Source organism: Carassius carassius, chromosome 32 (assembly GCF_963082965.1).
Source record: "Carassius carassius chromosome 32, fCarCar2.1, whole genome shotgun sequence".
NCBI lineage: Eukaryota > Metazoa > Chordata > Actinopteri > Cypriniformes > Cyprinidae > Carassius > Carassius carassius.
In genome coordinates, this window is record NC_081786.1 from 11,013,991 (window position 1) to 11,034,894 (window position 20,904).

At 37.4% G+C, this 20,904-nt stretch overlaps 1 protein-coding gene across 1 annotated transcript in view; it reads left to right on the forward strand.

Annotated features, from left to right (window-relative positions):
- Positions 1 to 20,904, forward strand: part of ttc27 (tetratricopeptide repeat domain 27) — an 84,523-nt gene that overhangs the window by 14,332 nt on the left and 49,287 nt on the right. Inside the window, exons 4-9 of the mRNA XM_059520230.1 lie at positions 3,722 to 3,862; positions 6,037 to 6,139; positions 14,530 to 14,694; positions 14,877 to 15,016; positions 16,324 to 16,436; positions 18,253 to 18,319. Of these exons, the coding sequence (XP_059376213.1) occupies positions 3,722 to 3,862; positions 6,037 to 6,139; positions 14,530 to 14,694; positions 14,877 to 15,016; positions 16,324 to 16,436; positions 18,253 to 18,319 (729 nt within the window). The remainder of the gene's footprint in view (positions 1 to 3,721; positions 3,863 to 6,036; positions 6,140 to 14,529; positions 14,695 to 14,876; positions 15,017 to 16,323; positions 16,437 to 18,252; positions 18,320 to 20,904) is intronic.

Below are 20,904 nucleotides of genomic sequence, written 5' to 3' on the forward strand. Positions count from 1 at the left end.
AAAACCAACAAATACCAAGAAAAAAACACACCCATACCCATAACACTTCCCCTAAACTGTTAGCATCTTTTGATGCTAACAGTGCTACTTATACTTTCTGTTCCACTCTAACATCTTGTTTAGATATTGTTTGCCCCTTGTCTTCCAGGCCAGCCCGCACCACCCCTTCTGCCCCTTGGTTATCTGATGTTCTACCCGAACACCGTTCTAAGCATAGAGCTGCTGAAAGGGTGTGGCGCAAATCCAAAAATACTACTGACCTTAATGTGTATCAGTCACTCCTATCTTCCTTCTCTGCTAATGTCTCCACTGCTAAAATGACATACTACCATAATAAAATTAACAATTCATCTAACTCTTGCATGCTTTTTAAAACCTTTTCCTCACTTCTTTATCCTCCTCTTCCTCCTGCTTCATCTCTAATAGCTAACGACTTTGTGCACTGATGTTTTTAATTTTATTAATGAAAAACGTGGCAATTTTCCCTTCCTTTCATTGCTAAAACACTTGAACGAGCTGTATTCAACTAAGTCTTTGCATTTCTCACACAGAACAACCTCCTTGATGGCAACCAATCTGGCTTCAGAAGTGGAAATTCAACTGAGACTGCCTTGCTCTCAGTTGTTTAAGCCCTAAGACTGGCAAGAGCGGAATCCAAATCTTCAGTACTTATACTGCTTGATCTGTCCGCTGCTTTTAACACTGTTAACCACCAGATCCTCCTATCAACCCTACTGGCAAAGGGCATCTCAGGAACCACACTTCAGTGGTTTGAGTCTTACCTATCAGATAGGTCTTTCAAAGTATCTTGGAGAGGTGAGGTGTCCAAGTCACAACATCTAACTACTGGGGTGCCTCAGGGCTCAGTTCTTAGACCACTTCTCTTCTCTGTCTACATGGCATCATTAGGTTATGTCATTCAGAAACATGGCTTTTAATACCACTGCTATGCTGATGACACTCAACTCTTCCTCTCATTCCATCCTGATGATCCGACGGTAGCTACTCACATCTCAGCTTGTCTAACAAACATTTCTTGCTGGATGATGGACCATCACCTTCAACTCAACCTTGCCAAGACAGAACTGCTTGTGGTTCCAGCAAACCCATTGTTTCATCACAATTTCACCATCAAGTTAGGCACATCACCCATAACTCCTTCAAAAACAGCCAGAAGCCTTGGAGTTATGATTGATGATCAGCTGATTTTCTCAGACCACATTGCTAAAACCGTCCGATCCTGCAGATTTGCTTTATTCAACATCAAGAAGATCAGACTCTTTCTTTCGGAACATGCTGCACAACTCCTTGTTTAAGCTCTTGTTCTGTTCAGGCTGGACTATTGCAATGCTCTCTTGGCAGGTCTTCCAGTCAGTTCTATCAAACCTTTACAATTAATCCAGAATGCAGCAGCAAGATTAATTTTTAATGAGCCAAAAAGAATACACGTCACACCTCTGTTTATCAATTTGCACTGGCTACCAATAGCTGCTCGCATAAAATTCAAGGCGTGGATGTTTGCCTACAAAACTACCACTGGCTCTGCACCCATTTACCTAAAGTTATTACTTAAGACTTATGTGCCCTCTAGAAACTTGCGCTCTGCAAGTGAACGTCACTTGATTGTGCCATCCCAAAGAAGCACAAAGTCACTTTTACGGACTTTTAAATTAAATGTTCCCTCCCGGTGGAATGACCTCCCCAACTCAATTCGAGCATGTCCTTAGACATCTTCAAGAATCGGCTTAAAACCCATCTCTTCCATCTTTATATGACTCTCTAACTTTAGCACTCTGTATTCTTAAAAAAAAAAAATCTAACTACCTTTCTAATCTTTTTGTATTCTATTTTCTTTTCATTTATTCTATTATTTAAAAGCCCTTGCTACATTTACTGTGTTAAGCTAACTGAGACTTGTTATAGCACTTTTATATCATTGCTCTTATTGTTGTTTTTGATTGCTTCCACTGTCCTCATTTGGAAGCCGCTTTGGATAAAAGCATCTGCTAAATTAATAAATGTAATGTACATGTTTTTTTTGTTTTTTTTTTATTGGTCTTACGAAGTCTTCTAATTGGTTGAGATGGTAAAATGGTGGGTTCTTGTTAAATGTGAGCCAAAATCATCACAATTAAAAGAACCAAAGAATTAAACCACTTCATTCTCTGTGCATTGAATTCATTTAATACACTAGTTTCACAATTTGAGTTGAATTACTGAAATGACTTTTGAAAGATTCTTAACTTTTTCACAAGATCCAACATTTTGTTTTATGTGGATATTGGAACATGAGTGTAGTAGGCTACATAATAAATAATAATTAGGCATTCAAATACATTGAGAATATGGAAACATTTGATTTTGTGTCTAATGAGAGACCCAATGTTGGTTTCAGTTTCATTTTAGCCTAAATTAATTCGTTTTGGCTTGTTTATATATTGCTTTAACTTCTTAAAGGCCTATTTTTAAGTCTTGTTCTTTTCTAAATAGTGTTAATTGAAAGGATTTGTTGTGCAGTGAGGGGAACTAAAATAGTCTAGCTATATTTACAGTGTTTATTATAATGTTTGTAAACATTTTGCGTTGGCATTAGGCTCTGAATGAAATAATAAAATGCGTCTTATTATACGTTTGGCATTTCTGCCAAAAGTACAAAGCAGTGCTCTCATATACAGCGTTAATATTAAATATAATAACGTGAAGAAATTATGCCCTCAGCCAAAACTATTTGCCCTGAAATTAATAATAGATTAATGAGACCAAATACTGCCCATTTAGATGTACCCAAAACAAATCATATCTCGTATTTAACCACAATAGAGACATCAGAGCAAGCAGCAAATTCCAGAAGATCTGGCTGGGGTGAGGCTACTTTCGGTGGGTTTGAGCTCTGAACAGAAGAGCTTCTGGTTAAGTAGTATTTTGTTAATATCAGCACATTTAATGAGTGAGAAAAAAAAATGGCTAAAAGTTAATGTGATATGTGTGTGTGTGTGTGATGGATGGATGGAACGGAAGGAGATGGCGACTCTGGGCAGGTCAGTGCTCTGGATAATGAGTGTGTCGAGGGCTGCAGGGTTGCTAATGAAACCTCTTAGGGCTCCTAATTATGCAGAGGTGAAGATATTCTTCTCCCTAATGCCCCACGAAGGCCTCATAGATCCCTGGAGAGGCAGTGTATGTGTGTGTGTGTGTGTAACACTTTCTGCTGTCTCACACCTTTCTGAGGCTGCTGATTTATCAGCCTTGTCCCAGAGAGCACAGGCCCTCTAAATTAGACTGAGAGCAGCACACATGGAGAGAGATGGATGGACTGAAGGCACTTACCATCAGTAGGGTCTGAATATAAGCCTCATAAAATGAATTCAATAAATAAGGGCCCAAAAATAGGGCCTGAAACTCTTTAAATGAAGTGATTTTGTCCTGTTTATTCTGTTGAATTAGTTTAATATGTATTAAGGAATTTTATGTGTTTGTGACCCTATTACTAAAATGTGTGGAATGAAGTTTGTGGTTTAATTAGTACTTTATTTACAGTTTAACTCAATACCATAGTTGTTGCAGTTTTCATTATTATTGTAAAACTATGATTAATTAATATAAGATGTCCCTAATACTGTGAGATTTAATTTTCTCTAATCTGGTTTCATTTCTTTCTCTCTCTCTCTCTCTCTCTCTCTCTCTCTCTCACACTCACACACACACACACACACACACACAGCCTGCAGCCCTGAACACGGCTGTGTTGTCTAGTCTTCAGCTGGATGGAGAGTCTGTCTACAGTCTAGTGTCTAACCCCCTCCTGCTGCTGCTGACCAAAGTCATATTTGTCAACTGCGGCGCCAAACTGGAGACCCTTCAGGTGAGATACACAATCACTTTTTGCACCACTGCAGGAATGCAGTAGAATTCACCTTGGTTTGGAACACAAGACAACACACCAATGCACTGCAATAGCAAAACCGTATCACTTGATTGGAATTAATATTAAAACAAGATGAGGGTAACTGAATATCAGTGTGAAACTGGTGTTAGGGGCAAGGAGTGTTCTGCAGTTTTCTTGAACGGTTACTCAATAAGGCACGGTGTGTGTTTGTAATAAGGAACTGTCACTTTTCAATTTCTCTCTCATATGTTTGAGGTCGTTGCTTCATGCTCCTGTGTGCATTACTGAGAGAGACAATGAAGAATTATGAGGCTGTCAGAAATAAGTTAAATTATGACCAAGGTTTCTTTTGTCTCTGTGTGTGTCAAGGCCTAACCCATAACACCGTAGCGGATCATTTGACAATTTGTGTTACTCAGTCCCACATTTGTTACATGGTCCTCCAACATGAGTGGAGCATGAGTGGTTGTTGGTATTGTGGTTTACAAATTCTTATATTCACATAGGGAAAAAGTCCACTGTCTGGCTCATGTAAACACAAACAACGAAAGTGCAGACCTAAAAAAATTGACAGTTTATGACAAGATTCATTATGCTTAATATTGTCAATATTATCAAGAAACATGTGCTGCTTAATTTATTTGTGGAAATTTTGATGATGTCATGATTCTTTTACAAATTAATTTCAAAAGCACAGCGTTTATTTGAATTATATATATTTTTAAAAATTATTAATGTCTTCACTGTCACCTTTTATTAATTGAATGTATCCTTGCTGAATTTAATAGAAAAAGTCCTTACTGACCTCAAACTTTTGAAGAGCACCTTAGAGAAGTAAAAAAATAGTACTTAGTACTAAAGCCATCAAGCTCCATGCATGACAAAAAAGTCATAAAACAGCAAGAATCATCCATACAACTTACATAATTTACATACTTCACTGGCCCTACAGTTGTTTTGTGTGAAGAACCGACTGCTGTTTAAAATGTTTTTCTCAGATGTCACCTACCAAGTGGCAATTAATGATTCAGTTCTGTTCTAAAACTGCTGATGGCTCATTACAGCAAGAAAAGTAACATCCCAGATACCATTTCATCGCCCTGCACTGTATAGCCGTTAATTGTAAAGTCACAGGAGTTCTGCACCCCACTTCCACAGGAGCAGCCTGTCGATAACGTCACTTTCGCAGAAACCTTAAAAAATCATCATTAGCAGAACTGAAGGTGTAGTTCTTACGGTTTCATGTCGTCAGTCAGAATAGGAGTATTTCTAAGATAGATGTGGCTGTCATGCATTCAAAACCACGAGTCTCACTGTTCTCTCTCTCGATGCAGTATAGTACAGCCTTAGTCTCTTGCAGTTATTTGGATTTATTAAATTGTAAATATTAAACTGTTTATTTTCCCAGCAGGGCTTGCACTCTCTTACAGTATTATAACTGTGATGAAGCCACGGTGCAGCATGTGTCTTTTTCTTTTTGTGAATATTTATGTGGTAAGACAGGCGTTACTAATGCATTTATATATTTATTATTTCTCCTCCTTGTACGACTACAAGCACAGGGATGAAAATCTTTCTGCTGCGATTAATTGAGGGAGAGGCGCAGCATGTCACAAGCCCCCCACTGCTTCATGTTCCAGAACGTTATTTCATTAGTGCAAGAACAAACAAACACAAACTCTGACTCTGCGCATTTACAGGGCAGATACACCAGCATACAGATCGACTGTTTGTGTTGTGTGGAAATAAGTTAGTAAATGCTTCTCTCTGAACATTACAGCTTTGGGAGTTTGTTTGCATGCACAGAATGAAGCCAGGTTTCCCCTGTTTTGTTTCTTTTTAGAAACATAAGTTACAATTTGGATCATTTCATCCTTCACTGAACTTTTCTTTAATTAAAGGATCCTGAAAAAAAAACACATTATGGTTTCCACATATTAAAATCTTTGCTTGAGCATCATATCAGGAGGATCATGTGACACTGAAGACTGAAGTAATGATGCTGAAAATTCAGCTTTGCCGTCATAGGAATAAATGTAAATTTTAAAATGTTATTTTAAATTAAAAAGAGACATCCAACCACAAACTTCTGAACTGCAGTGTAAATGTAACTTGTGTTCTTGTCGCTGTGTTTGCGTGTTTGTAAATAGCTTCTGCCCTGGTGGACCCTGCGATATGTCAGTCTACATCAGCAGATACTAGAGGAGAGATCCCCACAGCTCTTCAGCCTCGTGCTCAGCTGCATCGAGAAAGGCAAGAAAACACGCACGCACCTGTTACAGAGTTCTTGTTAGCTGAGATTGCATTGCATTACCAAATAGAGTGCAGCAAAAGAGTCCTGGAGGTAAAACTAATTAATTCCCTTTTCTTCCAAAAGAAGTAGATTTTTTGAGATAATGTAAGTTTTTCCAAGATGTACCAGTCAACTACAAAGATTGTGCTTCTGTAGAAGCCAAAAGACAGTGATTTAAATATCCAAAATAATATACCCTACTAATAATCTCGATGATCCACCAATCAGTGAATTTGTGGTTGCTATGAAACAAAAAAGCATTCGGCTTCAACAATATTTTTGTTGTTTTCATTTGTGGCAGTTAATTATTATTATTATTTTTCCAAAAGTCTTTTTGGGCCTAGTATCTGTTGCAATATATTTTATTTATACTTCAGACTGGGGTGTGGGCTTTTTTTTGGGGGGGGGGGGGGGGTCCTTGGAGGGAAATAGGAAATCAGAAGTGTTTAACAGGATTTCAGATCCCTGCACCGCTTCAGATTTCTTCACCGCTCAGATCCTGACGTCACTTCAGCTGCTGAAGGCACATGTCAGCGACGTGAGATGCTCTTTAGTGGAGAGATGACACAGCTGTCAGCTCTTATTAAGCGGGTCATTTTTAAGGAAGCTGATGTCAACTCGTGGGTGATGTGGAGATTCAAGCTCTGTGTGTGTGTGTGTGTGTGTGTGTGCGCGTGTGTCTATTTCTCTGCGGTGACAGTAACAGTGTTAGTATGAGCTGATGGTGTCAGCACTTCATGTTTGTTTGTGTGAGAAATAGAGACGCAGTGACATACCAAAGGTGGGGTAACTTTGAGGTTTCACAATGCTTGTGATCGGTGTGTTGTTGTTGGGTGTGTTGGATCAGATTTTGCTTTCTGCAGACCATACCTACTCTCAGTGATTGTAAATTGTGTACCTTGTGAAAAAGTGAATGTACGTTAAAGGAACTTCCCAATGGTGCCCACGATAACCACTTAAAAATGGCAATGAGGATTAACAACAGAAGAGTTCTATAGGTTGACCTTATGATCCTAAACATAACAGAAAATAAACATGAAGAAACCTGATTTTTGGGGGGCCAGTTTTGGGATATTTCAGTATTCCATTGAAAGTTTCATTAAATGTTTGTTTCTCTTTGGGCTAATTCATTACTTCTGTTCATTTGTTGTTCGTTTCAGAAGGATTTGGATTTTTAGGAACAGGATTTCACACTCATCAGGATTATGTCAGCTCTGACTTAACATAACATGACACCCTTGTGTCAGACGGCCCTCCTTTCACCCTCACACACAGTCAGATCTAATAAAAGTCTTTCTGAATTTACACACGAGGTCAAAATGTTTGGATCACTAATATATTTTTGGTTTGCTTGGCTGTTTTTTATTTTTTTATTTTATTCTGTTCCAAATAAACCTTGTTCTTTTGAATAAAAAAAAAAAATTACAAGTTTCTACAAACATATTAACCACTATACCTTTTGTAAAAATTGATATAAACAAGTAATGTTTGTTGAGCACCAAATCAGCATATTAGAATGATTTTTGAAGGATCACGTGAAACTGAATTGACATGCCTCTATCCCAAAGAGTTGGTTGGTTGCTCAGATAATAAAAAGCCTGGGCAGAGAACAAAGTTTTATGTTGCTGATAAGCTGCTTAGTTTATATTTATTCATCCAAGATTGAAAATGCTATGAATTGCAAATGTATTAAACCATTCACCATCCTGATGAAATTAAAAGGTCTTTGCATCAAACATGAGGCAGCACTTTCCTTTTAATACTTTGTGTGATGCCCTTGAAATGGTGTCTGAAGGAAAAAATGGAGTTTTGCATTGCTTTAGTGGTAGGATATAGACCCGCTCCTCTGAAGAGTTTTGGATGTTAATGTGGATTCACCAGGGAATCACAGACCAAATGATGAGCTCTGCAGCAAAGCAGCATCTTAATTGGGTTCCTGTGCCTTCGGAATGAGTTTCCTGTGCTGCCTTTTAATCAGACACGCATCAGCTACACCCCAATATAGATAATCAGCGAAGATGTTAAGATGCGATATTTATAAGAGGATACAGGCGATAATTCTGTCTCGTATTGGCGAGTGGATCTGCTGTTTAGAAGACCCCAACATCACGCCTGTCTCTCATGGCATGCAAGGCTGAGTTTGCAGAATGATGTTATATTTGTGAAGCTTTCAAAGCTGGAATAACACCTCGCTGAGGTGTGTTGTCAGTTCCAGTATTGACTGCCAAAAGCATTCACTGTCCTTCACAGAGAGCTGTAGGGAATTTAGGGGATGGCCAGGGATTCACTTCAGCCGACACTCTTGACTGCTGGTCCATTTTATACCATCTTAAGTGAAAATAACATGCAGTGGAATATCTGGACGTGGGATAACATACCCAAGGTAGTGCAGGACTAATGCCTTTTAAGGTTTCCATATCTTCGTTCATTCTTTATTTTCAAGTATAGCTTAGGTCTGTGGTTTTCAAGTTATGAGAACCCATATTTTTGAGGGAAATTGAAATCTTATGTCTGCCAAATCAAACCTGGCATTTAGACAATACATTCTGGAGCCTATGAAGTTTCTGTTCAGCTTGCTCTCTATATTTGACTTGGAATGTGATGAGCTTTTTGCATACAAAGATGTTCTTGCACAGGTTTAGATTCGCTGTATTTTGGTGGCTGAATGCAGGATTTTATCTTTCAAACTGTTCCTGACATATTGTCAGGATACATATAAGTTGTATGACTTTAGCAAACAAGTTGTATGGACAATTTGACTGTACCTTTTTTAGACAAACTAGTATTTAAACCTCTTATTCAGCTTTTTTTTGTGTTCAGCAGGAAGACAAAAATAACATGGGGGGGGGGGGTAGACTGCAAAAGTGTAATTTTGGGGTGAATTATTCCTTCATTATCAGAGCAATGTGTTGGTTTATAATTTTAAAGCCATTTTCTCTGTTATGGATTTTTGCAATTTTAATTAAAGTTTAATTTGCCTTTCATTTTAAACAAAGCAGCAAGAAGTACACATCCAGTCTTTTTAAATAGCTTTTTTCATTATTTAGCAGAAGCATTGACAAAGTTGAAAGTAAATGGCAAAAGGCTCATTTTACTTTGGGAAAACTTTTTGCAGCAGTTTGATCCATTATTCAGAATGTTCAGGTTCAAAAGTATTGATTAGCATTTATAAAAAGGGGTCTTATTTTCTAGTCTTCAAAAGGGCTTGAAAAAATACGGAAAAATAGTCTCTGAAAGAGCATCTCTCTAAACCTGAATGCCTTGAATGCCTGCAGAGTTGTAAAATTAGCATTGACTAACTGCTAGTTGTTCATGGATTACCAACACTGTGAAGCAGAGTGTATCGACCAGCAGGAACAAACAATATCTAATATTCACTTCACTAATAACAGCAGTCTCACAAACGGAATGAATTCCTCTCCAACTGCTCGAACATGACCTATAACGTGTGCCTTGCTTGGCTTTGTGCAATCAAAGTCTTGTCGAGATTTGGTCACTTCATATGATGAACAGATTTAATCTAGGCTTTTATTTACATCTAAATAATGGTGCACACACATACATGGAGCACATCACGAATAAATAAAATAAACACGGAATGTCAAACGTGCTTGTGTTAAGCATGAGAGGCAATGAGGTTTGTTGACAAGCTTCGGTGTTTAACATATGTGAAGAATTTGATTTGCGTTATGCCTAAAATAAATATTTTCGTTATATAAAGTGATTGTATTTCTAAACAAGACTTGGATTAAAAGGGGATTCATTTATTCATTATTCAACTTCATGATCGTTTTGGATCTTGGTTAGCTGGACTTATCTGCTCAGGTTTCATAAAAAAATGCCTGAATTTGTGTTTTGAAAATTAACCAATGCTTTATTTGTCTTGTAAATAATGACAATGTTTTTCCCTTAAATTTCTGACAAGGTCTGCTTGGTTAACTTGATTCATATTTGTGGTATGTTGAAAAAAAAAACTGTGGTACTAGACAAAAGGTTTTATAGTAGTTCTGTAACTGTTTTGTTGATTTGGAAACCCACCTTTACATGCCAGTTTACCTTTCATGGACACACACACACACACACACACACAATCTTCTGGCCTTCAGGCATCAATTTGCTGCAGGAATGGCTACATCTAAACAATCAACACACCTGCCTCTGAAATCCTCTGGACTGTTAAATTCATTACACAAACAGCTATACAGGTTTGCTTTGTCCTTGATCTGACTGGCTGAGCTGTGTGGAAGGGAATGTCTGAAATGGCTGCATTGCGATTGCTTTCCAAGTCTGACCAGCACGGCTGGCTTGTATACTGGGACCGTGGCATCGGAGCTCTGGGAAATTTGTGTGCTTGAATGCATGTGGATGTTGCCACGTGTGAAATAAACAAAGTGATATGTTCATAACCCCCTTTTCAGCATTATTGCAGCTTTGTAGTTGTACTATTTAAGGTATGTTGTTCTCTCTTTCACAATGCTTTACTCTCATGCAACATTATATCTTGCAATTGCTAGTTTATTCATCATATTTGCTATCTAATTGTATTAGTAAGTCTCCCACTGAGGGCCTCACAGAAACATAATTCATCTTTGCTGACCAGATGTCATTATGGAGCTCCTAATGGCAGGAATTGAGACTCCCACAAACAGAATCTGTTACTGAAAGATCTGTTGCGGCTGAAAGCCCACATACATTTGAATTGAAACATGGTTTTATATTCCAGCTAGAAAGTCTTATGATCTTAGTTGCAGACATGAGTGAATCAATGCAACATCACATGCTGATATCTGAAGACCTTTTTAATGCAAGCTCTCAAAGCTGGTACATCGTCTGTATTTTCTTCCAAAATTATTCCGAGTGCATCTGTGAATAAGAAAAGCTGATGTTCTACACAGTTTAATCTTAATAAAAGTACACGGTGTGATATGTTTACCCTAGCAGTCATTATTTGTGCACCCACAGAACATGGATTACTTTTGGATTTCAAAAATGATCAGAAACCCAAAGGATTTCTCAGAATCTCTTCAAGAGCTGTGCTCGGGCATAACCACCAAGATGAGATTTCAATTTGTGTTGGGAGCAAATTTGTCTGAGCAGTTTTTTTTCCTTATTTATCTCTGACTTTGAAGTCAATGGAGCATTTTATGAGTTGGTAAATAATAAAGGTGAATTATTTTTTAATCAGCATTACATTCAGTGCGTTACATGGGTGAGTGGATATTGGTCCAGGTCTTTCATCATTGTGGTTAGTAAATGTCAAGCCCATACTGGGATTTCACTGGTCCACTGAAGAAGGTAACACCGCTTTCATGAGGGCATCTGTAGCAAACTGATTTGGTGGTGTTTTTAATATTCAGAGTAGCAAAGGTTTAGGTGTATTTGGTAGGGCTGTTAATCAATTAAAAATTGAGCTGTATGATGTATTGATTTTAATTAATTTAGCCATGTCTACTTTGTTATAGAGCTTACGTATTGGTTAAATGTGTATTGTTACATATTACTTGTACTTACTATTATAATAACAATTAATTATGCATAATTACAGGCAAGTAACCCGAACCCTAACCATATAGTAAACATACGTGTAGTTCATTAATATTACTCAGTACTTAAATGTATAATTACACTGTAACAAGGACACCTTAAAATACTTTAACCTGACTTAATTATAGAAAGAAAAGTCCAAGTTATTCAGAGCTTCAATCTGAGAACAAGATAATACTAATCTAAGTATTATAATATCTAATTATAATAATAATCTTTTTAAATAATATTAATAATAAATGTTCTTGTTGCTGTTATTAACACTAACACTACAAGTACTGCTACTAATATTAAATATGTGCTCAGTTGTATTCATTAAACATTGTTGAAGAATTTTTGTATTAAGAGTTAAGCCCCTACTATAAATAAAATATGATCACTTATCATGTCTGTACCCTATTAGTCATTGCTTCCCCTTTCTAGAATAAATACCTCAAATAGGGTTGCATTCTTTTTTTTCTCCCTCTTAGCCTCCAGGCCGAGATATTTATGCTTTAATAACATTGGATGACATTTGAAGATTTGAATACATTGAAGGTTGGCTGCATGTATGATGAATTCAAAATTAGAATTTCATCTATTTTAGTCAGCGTACACTTGAGGCTCTTTGTGATATTTTTATGACTGCTTTTCTCACTGATTTCTTTTGTTGGCATGAGGTAATCACTATTTGTGTCCCATCTCTTTGTGAAAGGGAAAGAAATGAGCGCTTCTTTGTTCTGCACACACAGATACATGTGCGTGACTGGCCCATCAATGATCTGGAGCTGTTAGTATATGCAAGGAAAGGTGCTGCTTTCCCTTGCTAAGTGAGCTTTAATCTGCAATGAGGGGACTTTAAAACACTCAGATCCTCACGCAGATCACGCTGAAGGTCACAGTGAGCGCACCTGCTCTGCTTTATCAAGGGCCTTTAGCATTCACAGTTTCATACATATACAGTGCCTTGCGAAAATATTCATACTCCTTCATTTTTTTTTTCACGTTTTATGTGCTGGCTTTTGCTAAGCTGCTTTAAATTACTTTTTTTCCCCTCATCAATCTACACTCCATACACCATAATGACAAAGCAAAAACTGAATTGTTACAACTTCTTAAATTTATTAAAATAAAAAAACTGAAGTAAATTACATAAGTATTCATACATATATATTTATACAATATGAATGCTCCTGAGCTAATTTTTTATGTCCCAGATAAGGGTATGAATACTTATGCAATGGAATCATTTAAGTGTTTCATTTTTGTAAAAATTTGCAAAGATGTTAAAAACCTGTTTTTTGCTCTGAGATTAATGTGGAAGCAGTTCAACATAAGGCAGCAACATAACAAAAAGGGGAGGGGGGGGGGTGAAGGGGTGTGAATACTTTCGCAAGGGACTGTAATACTGATGAAAGTGGATGTACAGCTGTGGACTGAGAGAAAAAAATTGAAATTATCCTTTATTTATTCAGTTGGGTTTCCTTCCTTCCCCTTTCAGTTTTTCTCACTGCCTCCTGTCTCTTTTTGTCCGTCCTTCCTGCCTGCCTTCATTTCTTCCTGCTTTTTCTTCGTCTTTCTTTTGCCTTTTTTTATTCCTTCCTTTTCTATTACTTCCTCCTTTGTCCTTCCTTCCATTTTTGTTCTTTCTTCTTTCCATCCTTATCCTTTCTACTCTTCGCCTCCTTTCTTTCATTTTTTTCTCCGTCCTTTTCTCTTCCTTCCTCTATCCCACCTTTCTCCCTTATTTGTTCTTCCTTCTTTCATTCTTTCCTTCCGTTTCTTTTTTCCTTCCTTCCTTGCTTCCTTTTTATTCCTCTTACTTTGGTTTTCTTTCTTCATCCTTTGGCCTTCTTCCTTTCTCTTCATTTGTCCATTTTGTCTTTTCCCATCCTTATTCTTTCTACTCTTCTCCTCCTTCCCTTCCTACTTTCTCTATCTTCTTACTTTCTCTATCTTAAGTAATTTCTTCCTCTCTTTCATTCTTTCTTCCATTTTTCATCCTTCCTTCATTCCTTCCTTACTTTGCTTTTCTTTCTTCCTTCTTGTTCCTCCTTCCTTCCTCTTCTTCAGTTGTTAAATGTTTCTTCCTAGCTTTCTACTCTTCTCCTCTTTCCTTTTTTCTGACTTTCTCCTTGTTTACTTCCTCTATCCTACGTTTCTCCCTCATTTGTTCTTCCTCCTTTTATTCTTTTTCTTTCTTCCATTTTTTTATGTCATCCATCCTTTTCTTCCTCCTTTGTCCCCACTCCTCTTCATTAGTTCATTCTCTCTTCTTTCCATCCTTTTTCTTTCTACTCTTCTCATCCTTCCCTTCTTACTTTCTCTTTCCTGTTTCTTCTTTTTTTCTGTCCTTCTTTTCTCCCTCATTTGTTCTTCCTTCCTCAATTTTTTCTACCTTCCATTTTTTCTTTCATCCTTTCTCCTTGTTCTTCCTTTCTACTAATTTATTCCTTCCTATTTTCTCAATTTCTTCCTTATTATTCTTCCTCTGTTTATCTTTCGTCCTTCCTTCGTCCTTTCCTTTTTCTTGTTTTCATCATTCATTCTTTATTACTTCCCCTGAAGCACTGTTTGGGCTCCCTGTGGGTATCCAGCCATATCTTAACCATATAGGCAATAGGTTTGTTCCCTTGCATTGCAACCTCATACTGTATCTATGATAATCATAATGATTTTACATCTATAAATGTTGAATGCATTATACATCAATTTAACATTGTCCTCTGGAGATATATGGCAATGTAATAAATTCTGAATATATAGAAGAATGTGTAAAAATCTAGATGGTGCCTCTCATGAACTGGTCCTTCCTCTCTTTCTGTAGTGTATAAATGTGAGGAGCTCTTCACCAACACCACACACAGGAACCTGGCCATTCAGTTCCACCTGGAGTGCAGTTATACCTGCCTGACCTACTACGAGTATCGCAGGGCCAAAGAACACCTGCAAACGGCCCGCGATCTGTCAGGAATCGATGTTAACATGATAGGTAAGAAATCTAATGTAATGTCAAGAAAAATTGTTGTTCTGTGCAGGTGACTGAAAGAGGGATAAACTGCAGTGTGTGACTGAAGTAACTGGAAGATGGAATGAATGAAAGAAAGAAAAATGGATGACCCAGCATTATTGATGGAATGCATGAATGGTTAAATAATTGTTGTTCTCTCTCAGGTGCTTTAGGAAAGAGAACTCGTTTTCAGGAGAACTTTCTGGCTCAGCTCATCTTAGATGTTAAACGGAAGGACAGTTCACCTGTTCCCAATTCTGAGAGTCCCTCCCTCACACCAACACCTAAAGAACTCTTACCAAAGGTACATTAAGTGTCTAAAATTATCTTCATTTCATTACAATGGCAGGTGAATTAAGATAAATTATAGACCATATATTCTATTTGTATGGTTAGGTTTTTTTTTCAGTTGTATTTTGTTTCATTGCAACAGAACAAATACAGTTAATGTATTTAGCTATTGTCACTGGAGCGTCATGTGCAAGATGACTATGTGTAATACGAGTATATTTATTTTCTTTATTGTACTTTTCTTATGTCATTTGAATCACTTGCATCACTTAACTGAAAGAGCCTTAATTAAAAAATAAAATTGCAGTTCTTACTCTCATTTGACACTTGAGTTATAATTTTGGCCTCTGGGTACATGAATACCCGTCACAGTCCCTGTGGGGGCAAGAACGGTGCAGTACTTATCCCATCCATCAGGGGGCGACATTTATTCTCGTGTTGACAGCAGAAGTGACATTGAGCTGCACTGAAGGTCGTGAAAAATAAATTTTATACAGATTTCCATCTGTCTCATTCTTTCCTGTCTTCCTCACTCTGTCTCTCTCCTCTCACCCCGAGGCAGTGCTTTACTTTTATTGCACATTTTTGGACAGCGGTTGAGTTTTATCTGGTGTTTGGCTGATCTGTGCAGTGGCATTGCTCTGTCTGGTCTTATCTGCTTTGGCTGCAAATATGACAAATTGGGGACAGACAAAGATTTCACAGAAAATTCCCGAACCTTATCTGTTTCCCTTTAGCTGGCCCCGGTTTTTGTGTTATGGCCCTAAAAAGTGCATTAAATAATTTTTTCCAGGATGACTTGAGTTTTTGGATTAAACGTGATAAGATCAGTATTGCTTACAAACTCTGAGCTGATGGCACTCCAGTGGGTCTTAGTTGTCCATGTGAAGGCTTTTCAGGTAGAGTATCCGTGTGTGAGAGCCAGTTAGACTTCATTTCATGGGAATTGAATTTGAACATCAACAAATTAGATTTTAAATGGGCTAAAGCAGAGGAACATGTTAATTTGCATATGCCCCGCCCTAGCTAATAAGTATCAATGCTGACTATGATTGATTTCTTGTTGCATGAGCTAGCATCTTTTTCCCATTTGAGGTAATATCTCAGGAAATAACCCTTCTAAAGGCATTAAAGAGCTAAATGCTTGTTTTATGACACTTTAATAATGTAAAGTTTGACAGCAGGATGGGCAAAGTTATAAATGCTGTTCCTAATGCAATAATAATGTCATGTAGCCATAACTGAAAAAAAATGGTGTTTGAATTGTTTACTCTGATCTTTTGGGGATCTGCTCTGGTTCTCATGCCTGTGTGTTTATAGGATCATCAGTTGAGTGATGATACAGTCCTGAACCAGATTAACCTGGCAGAACCATCTGAACATGAACTTCCAGACCTCAGCGCTGAGGAACAGACCCTTATACTGGCCACATGGTGAGTGTCTCAGTTGATATGGATATGTCCTGTTTCACTGGTCGGTGTAGTAACAGGATGGGCACCAGTACCTAGCTACTCTTAAGTGACAACCGTTGACCGATCATGTTTTGTTGATTTTAAAACATTTCATACAGATCGAAAAAGCAGTAATGACTATACACAGATACACAAAAGTGGCCTCTTTTCTAGTTGTGATTGCTTGCCACTGCATTTTTGGCAGTATGTTACAGCCCAATTCACCAGACAGCGATTTGTATCAATATTGTTCATGGTGACTTTCGACTGGATGTGTCATCATCAGGGCTCAATACGAAGACATTTTTCTTTTCAAATGATGGTAGACCATCAAATCACCATTCCTCTTTTAGAAAAAAACTGTATTTTACATTTATTTTAATTGAATCCACAAATGAATTTGTGAGTAGCAAGGATGTTGCTGTGAAGTTAAGTTTCATTTTTATAGAAGTTTTCAATCTTGCAGAGGAATTGCATATACTGCCACTGTCAACAGTTAAATGAAACACACATCCCTTTTTGCCACAAGTGTGTGTGTATATGTCTCTTGGTTTGTGACACTTTATTAAATGACTGTTTTAAGAGTCTACCTTGTGCGTGTGAGATTAAACATGCTTCTGAAAATCAGGTTGTCAAAGCCCAAGCCAAACCGTTTTACGAGTATGACTTCAACAGGTCCTCTGGCTGAAATGTGCTTAAAAATTCATAGACACAAAAATCCAAGGAAAAAATAGTTTCCTCATTCTTCAGATTAGTTTAAGTAGCTGTAGTATTTTAGTTCCTGACTTTTAAAGCCGCTGCTCGACATTAATCATGTTGGTGTTGTGTAAATCATTGTTATTGCTGAGAGTCTTGTTTTATCTTAGCAACTTTGAAGTGCTGCGTCAGGCCTTCATCTTGCAGAATATGGTTTTTGTGCCCAAGTGCACACTGATAACGGTCTTCTCCATCCTGAATAAAAAAAGTGGATGGTCATCCACCCCCATCTCAGCCCTGGGAGGAGGTGCAGGGTTCTCCTACACTGCTCTCTAATTAGCTTTGTTACCAGTCTGTGCGCCCTGTTTGTTGTGGAAAGGTCATCATCCTGCCCGACTGGCTGCTAGGAGACAAATTGCAGGCGTGGAATAATTAGCAGGGCGTAATTATGCAGGCCAGGGTCCTTAATTGGGCTGCGTGATGGTTGAAGGTGAATTATGGGCCGTCATTGGTGCAGTCGAGCAAAACCGCACGTACGGTTTAACGGCATTCTGTTGGAATGCGAACAGCCCACCATACATTTATTATCCTCGGCTAATGTAAAGAAATCTGAATTTAAATGAGAAATTCAGACAGTTGCACCTTGAGGAAAGGAGCTGAAGTTACCTAGAATATTGAGTTATGGGTATAATAATAGGATTAAATAATTGAACTAACTGCTGAGTGAGGGTTGAGATGTGCAAGCACATTTTATCCTTTGACTGTCTGTGACAACTTTGTTTTAATGCCTCTACTGCAATAGATCGGGTGAATTTCATGAGGTGTGGGAGTCGTATTTCAACTTTTATGCATTACATTAATGTGTCATTATGCAAATAAATCATAATGGAAGGATTATTTCATAGTTTTTATTTATGAAATGTCTCAATTCTCAAATGTTTAAAAAGCTGAAAGAATTATGGACGAAGCACAAGATCTTGCATGCACTGGGATTTTTTTGAATGATCATTTTTTGTATGCTTGACTTGTGAACTAAAAGAAACGTGTTTCATTTATGTGCTGATTCTTTTTTTTTGATTGATCGTGGTTTGTTGTTTTGCAGCATAGACTTTCAGAAGAATAATCCAGTTCATAAACTAAATGATGAGGAGCTCCTGGCCTTCACGACGGTAAGACACATGATTTTCTGTCTTTCTCTCACTGCCACAGTGCAGTTGACACATCTCTTATCAGTACACACAGTTGTATTTTCAGTCTGACAGATGGGGTGCATGTATACAGCTCTCTCTCATTTGGTGACAGTTGTGCACCTAGAATGTGTCTACACTAACAAACACAAACCAATGAAATGGTCTGTCGCTTCTGTTCCTCTGCTAGGAACCTTTAAAATTAATGAGGTGTCATGACCTTGTCATTTAAGATGCACTGGTCAAATCTGGCACATAAGTTTACATACCCCTGGTGAATCTAGTTTCATAAGTTTACATCAACGCAAGTCATTTTTAAAAAGAGACATATTTAACAGATATTTACATTTACATATAACAATTATAAATAAATTGACATTGATACTATCCGGTTTAAAATGAATTTATGTAGAATTTGAGAACTAGAAATAAATGCAAAGAAAATGCAAATAAATTATCCATAATGTGCATAAAACTATATATATATTCAATAAATTAAATGTGCAACTTGGGTGGAAACAACTAATTGACTGTTTGTAGTCTTTAGCAATAATTTTGCATGAGTCTCTGGTTTGCTTCAAGACCTGTAAATTCTTTTAATTTCCCAACATTCTCTGCACATTTGAAATAGTCCCCAGACTTTTGAAAAGTTTGAACAACCTGGAAAATTGAGGGGCCTGTACATAACAAAACTGTGAGAGACACTGATTTGTGAGGAGACAATGCATAATATTAAAAACCAAGAGCTAAAATTTAACCTAAGCCGCAAATTTAAGTTTATGTATTATGTAGAATATATGCAAAACCCCTTTTTTTCCAAAAAGAAAAACTTAAAAATGCCAAACGCATTCTGCAGGGATAGGTAAACATATGAGCTCAGTTGTACAAGTCTTATTGTATGCTGTTGAAGATTTGACTTCCAGACTTTGTAATGTCAGAAAGTATGAGATTTGGTATGTTGACACGTCTTTTTATTTTTACATGTAGCGGTTTTGACAGATTGAAAACTGCCCATTTCCTTTAAGCTCATTCACTCAAAACTCTCATTACAGAAGAGTGAAAAACCATCGGAAACCTAAACATCTGGTCAGTTATGAGGAGATCAAAACCCACTTACTGAAACTGAGCTAATGAAAACACTTCTCTGCCAGCAGGCCATAGTGTCTTCCTCGATTATCTTTAAGCCACTTCCTGTTAATTTAATTAGTTCAATGTTTCGGCCACAGACAAACAATTTGGAAAGTTACCCTGAGGGTCACTACTTGTAATCTGTAGCGAGCGTCTCCCCATTAAGGTGTTGAACAACAATTTGGTTATTCTTATTAGCAAACACCCTAAACTAAAGCACTGCATATGTTGTGCTTAATCGATGTGTACCGGTGTACTGCAGATGAAACCCTGCGGCGGAGACGTGCCTGTAAGAACAGTCATATGCTCAACGCGACATTGTCTACATCTGCTGTGAACATCATTTTTAACCAGCAGCAAATTAGCATACAAAGAGTTTCTAAACCAGCAACCTGTGCCCACCAACAGCCTCAATTATTTATAGTCTGTTATTGCTGAGGACAGTTGTGTGTGTGATTTATATCCGTTTACAAATGTCTCTGACAGCAAAATCAACCACTTCAAAATCACAGTTGTGCCTCTCGCTCTATTGTGGAGATGCCATCTTAAAGCGCTTGTATTCTAAACACATTCTGTCTTATGCAGCTAAAAAAAAAAGTTGTGCCTGGTCAAGGGGTGTCAATATGTGAAAATGTACATTTTTCAAGCAAAATATTAACATGAATGAGAAACAACTGGTCACTAATGCATTTTTCCGTTTCTTATTTTACTGAACATTTTTGCATTTTCCTTAACTGGCCTGGAAAATGTTTAATATTCAACTATTTAAATTGCATTTGTAATAGCATTTCCTGCATTTGAATGCTTTTATAAAAACTAGTGTTATGTAAATGCCATATTTTTATGTATTTTAGGTTTTGTGCATTTTAGCATGTAAATATTACTGTCAATATTAAAACAATTTAATATACGTGTTTATATAAATACAAAAAAAAACGAGAAAATTATTCATAATTATAATAATTAAATGTATTTAATGATAGGTTATCTGTAAACCATTGTATTCTACTTATTTTAAAAAAATCTTGGTGCCTTACGTGCTGGATTTACTCATAAACAAGCGCACACACACACACACACACACACACAAACACCTTTTATGTTGTGATGTCAGTCTGGTTGAATCTGAATTCTCCTGTTACTTCTGCTGCTTGTGTAACTGTGGCTGATGCTGTTTAACAGTTCTTTATCTCATTTTCAGGGGTGATGTTTCAGCTTGTCCTCCTCCTACGTTGTTTTCTTCTCTTCTAATTTATACTTGGGTTACTGCCCTACCCATCTTCACAGACTCCGAATCTATTTGCATTCATTAGAAGTTGCCTTTCTCTGGCTCTCGGAGGACCTCGGCTGCTCCGCCTGGCCTCACTGTTCAAAGCTTGATATCTTTATTTGTACGAGCAATGAAGTGAGTCCTCTGCTCTTGTACATTCGGCTGTGTG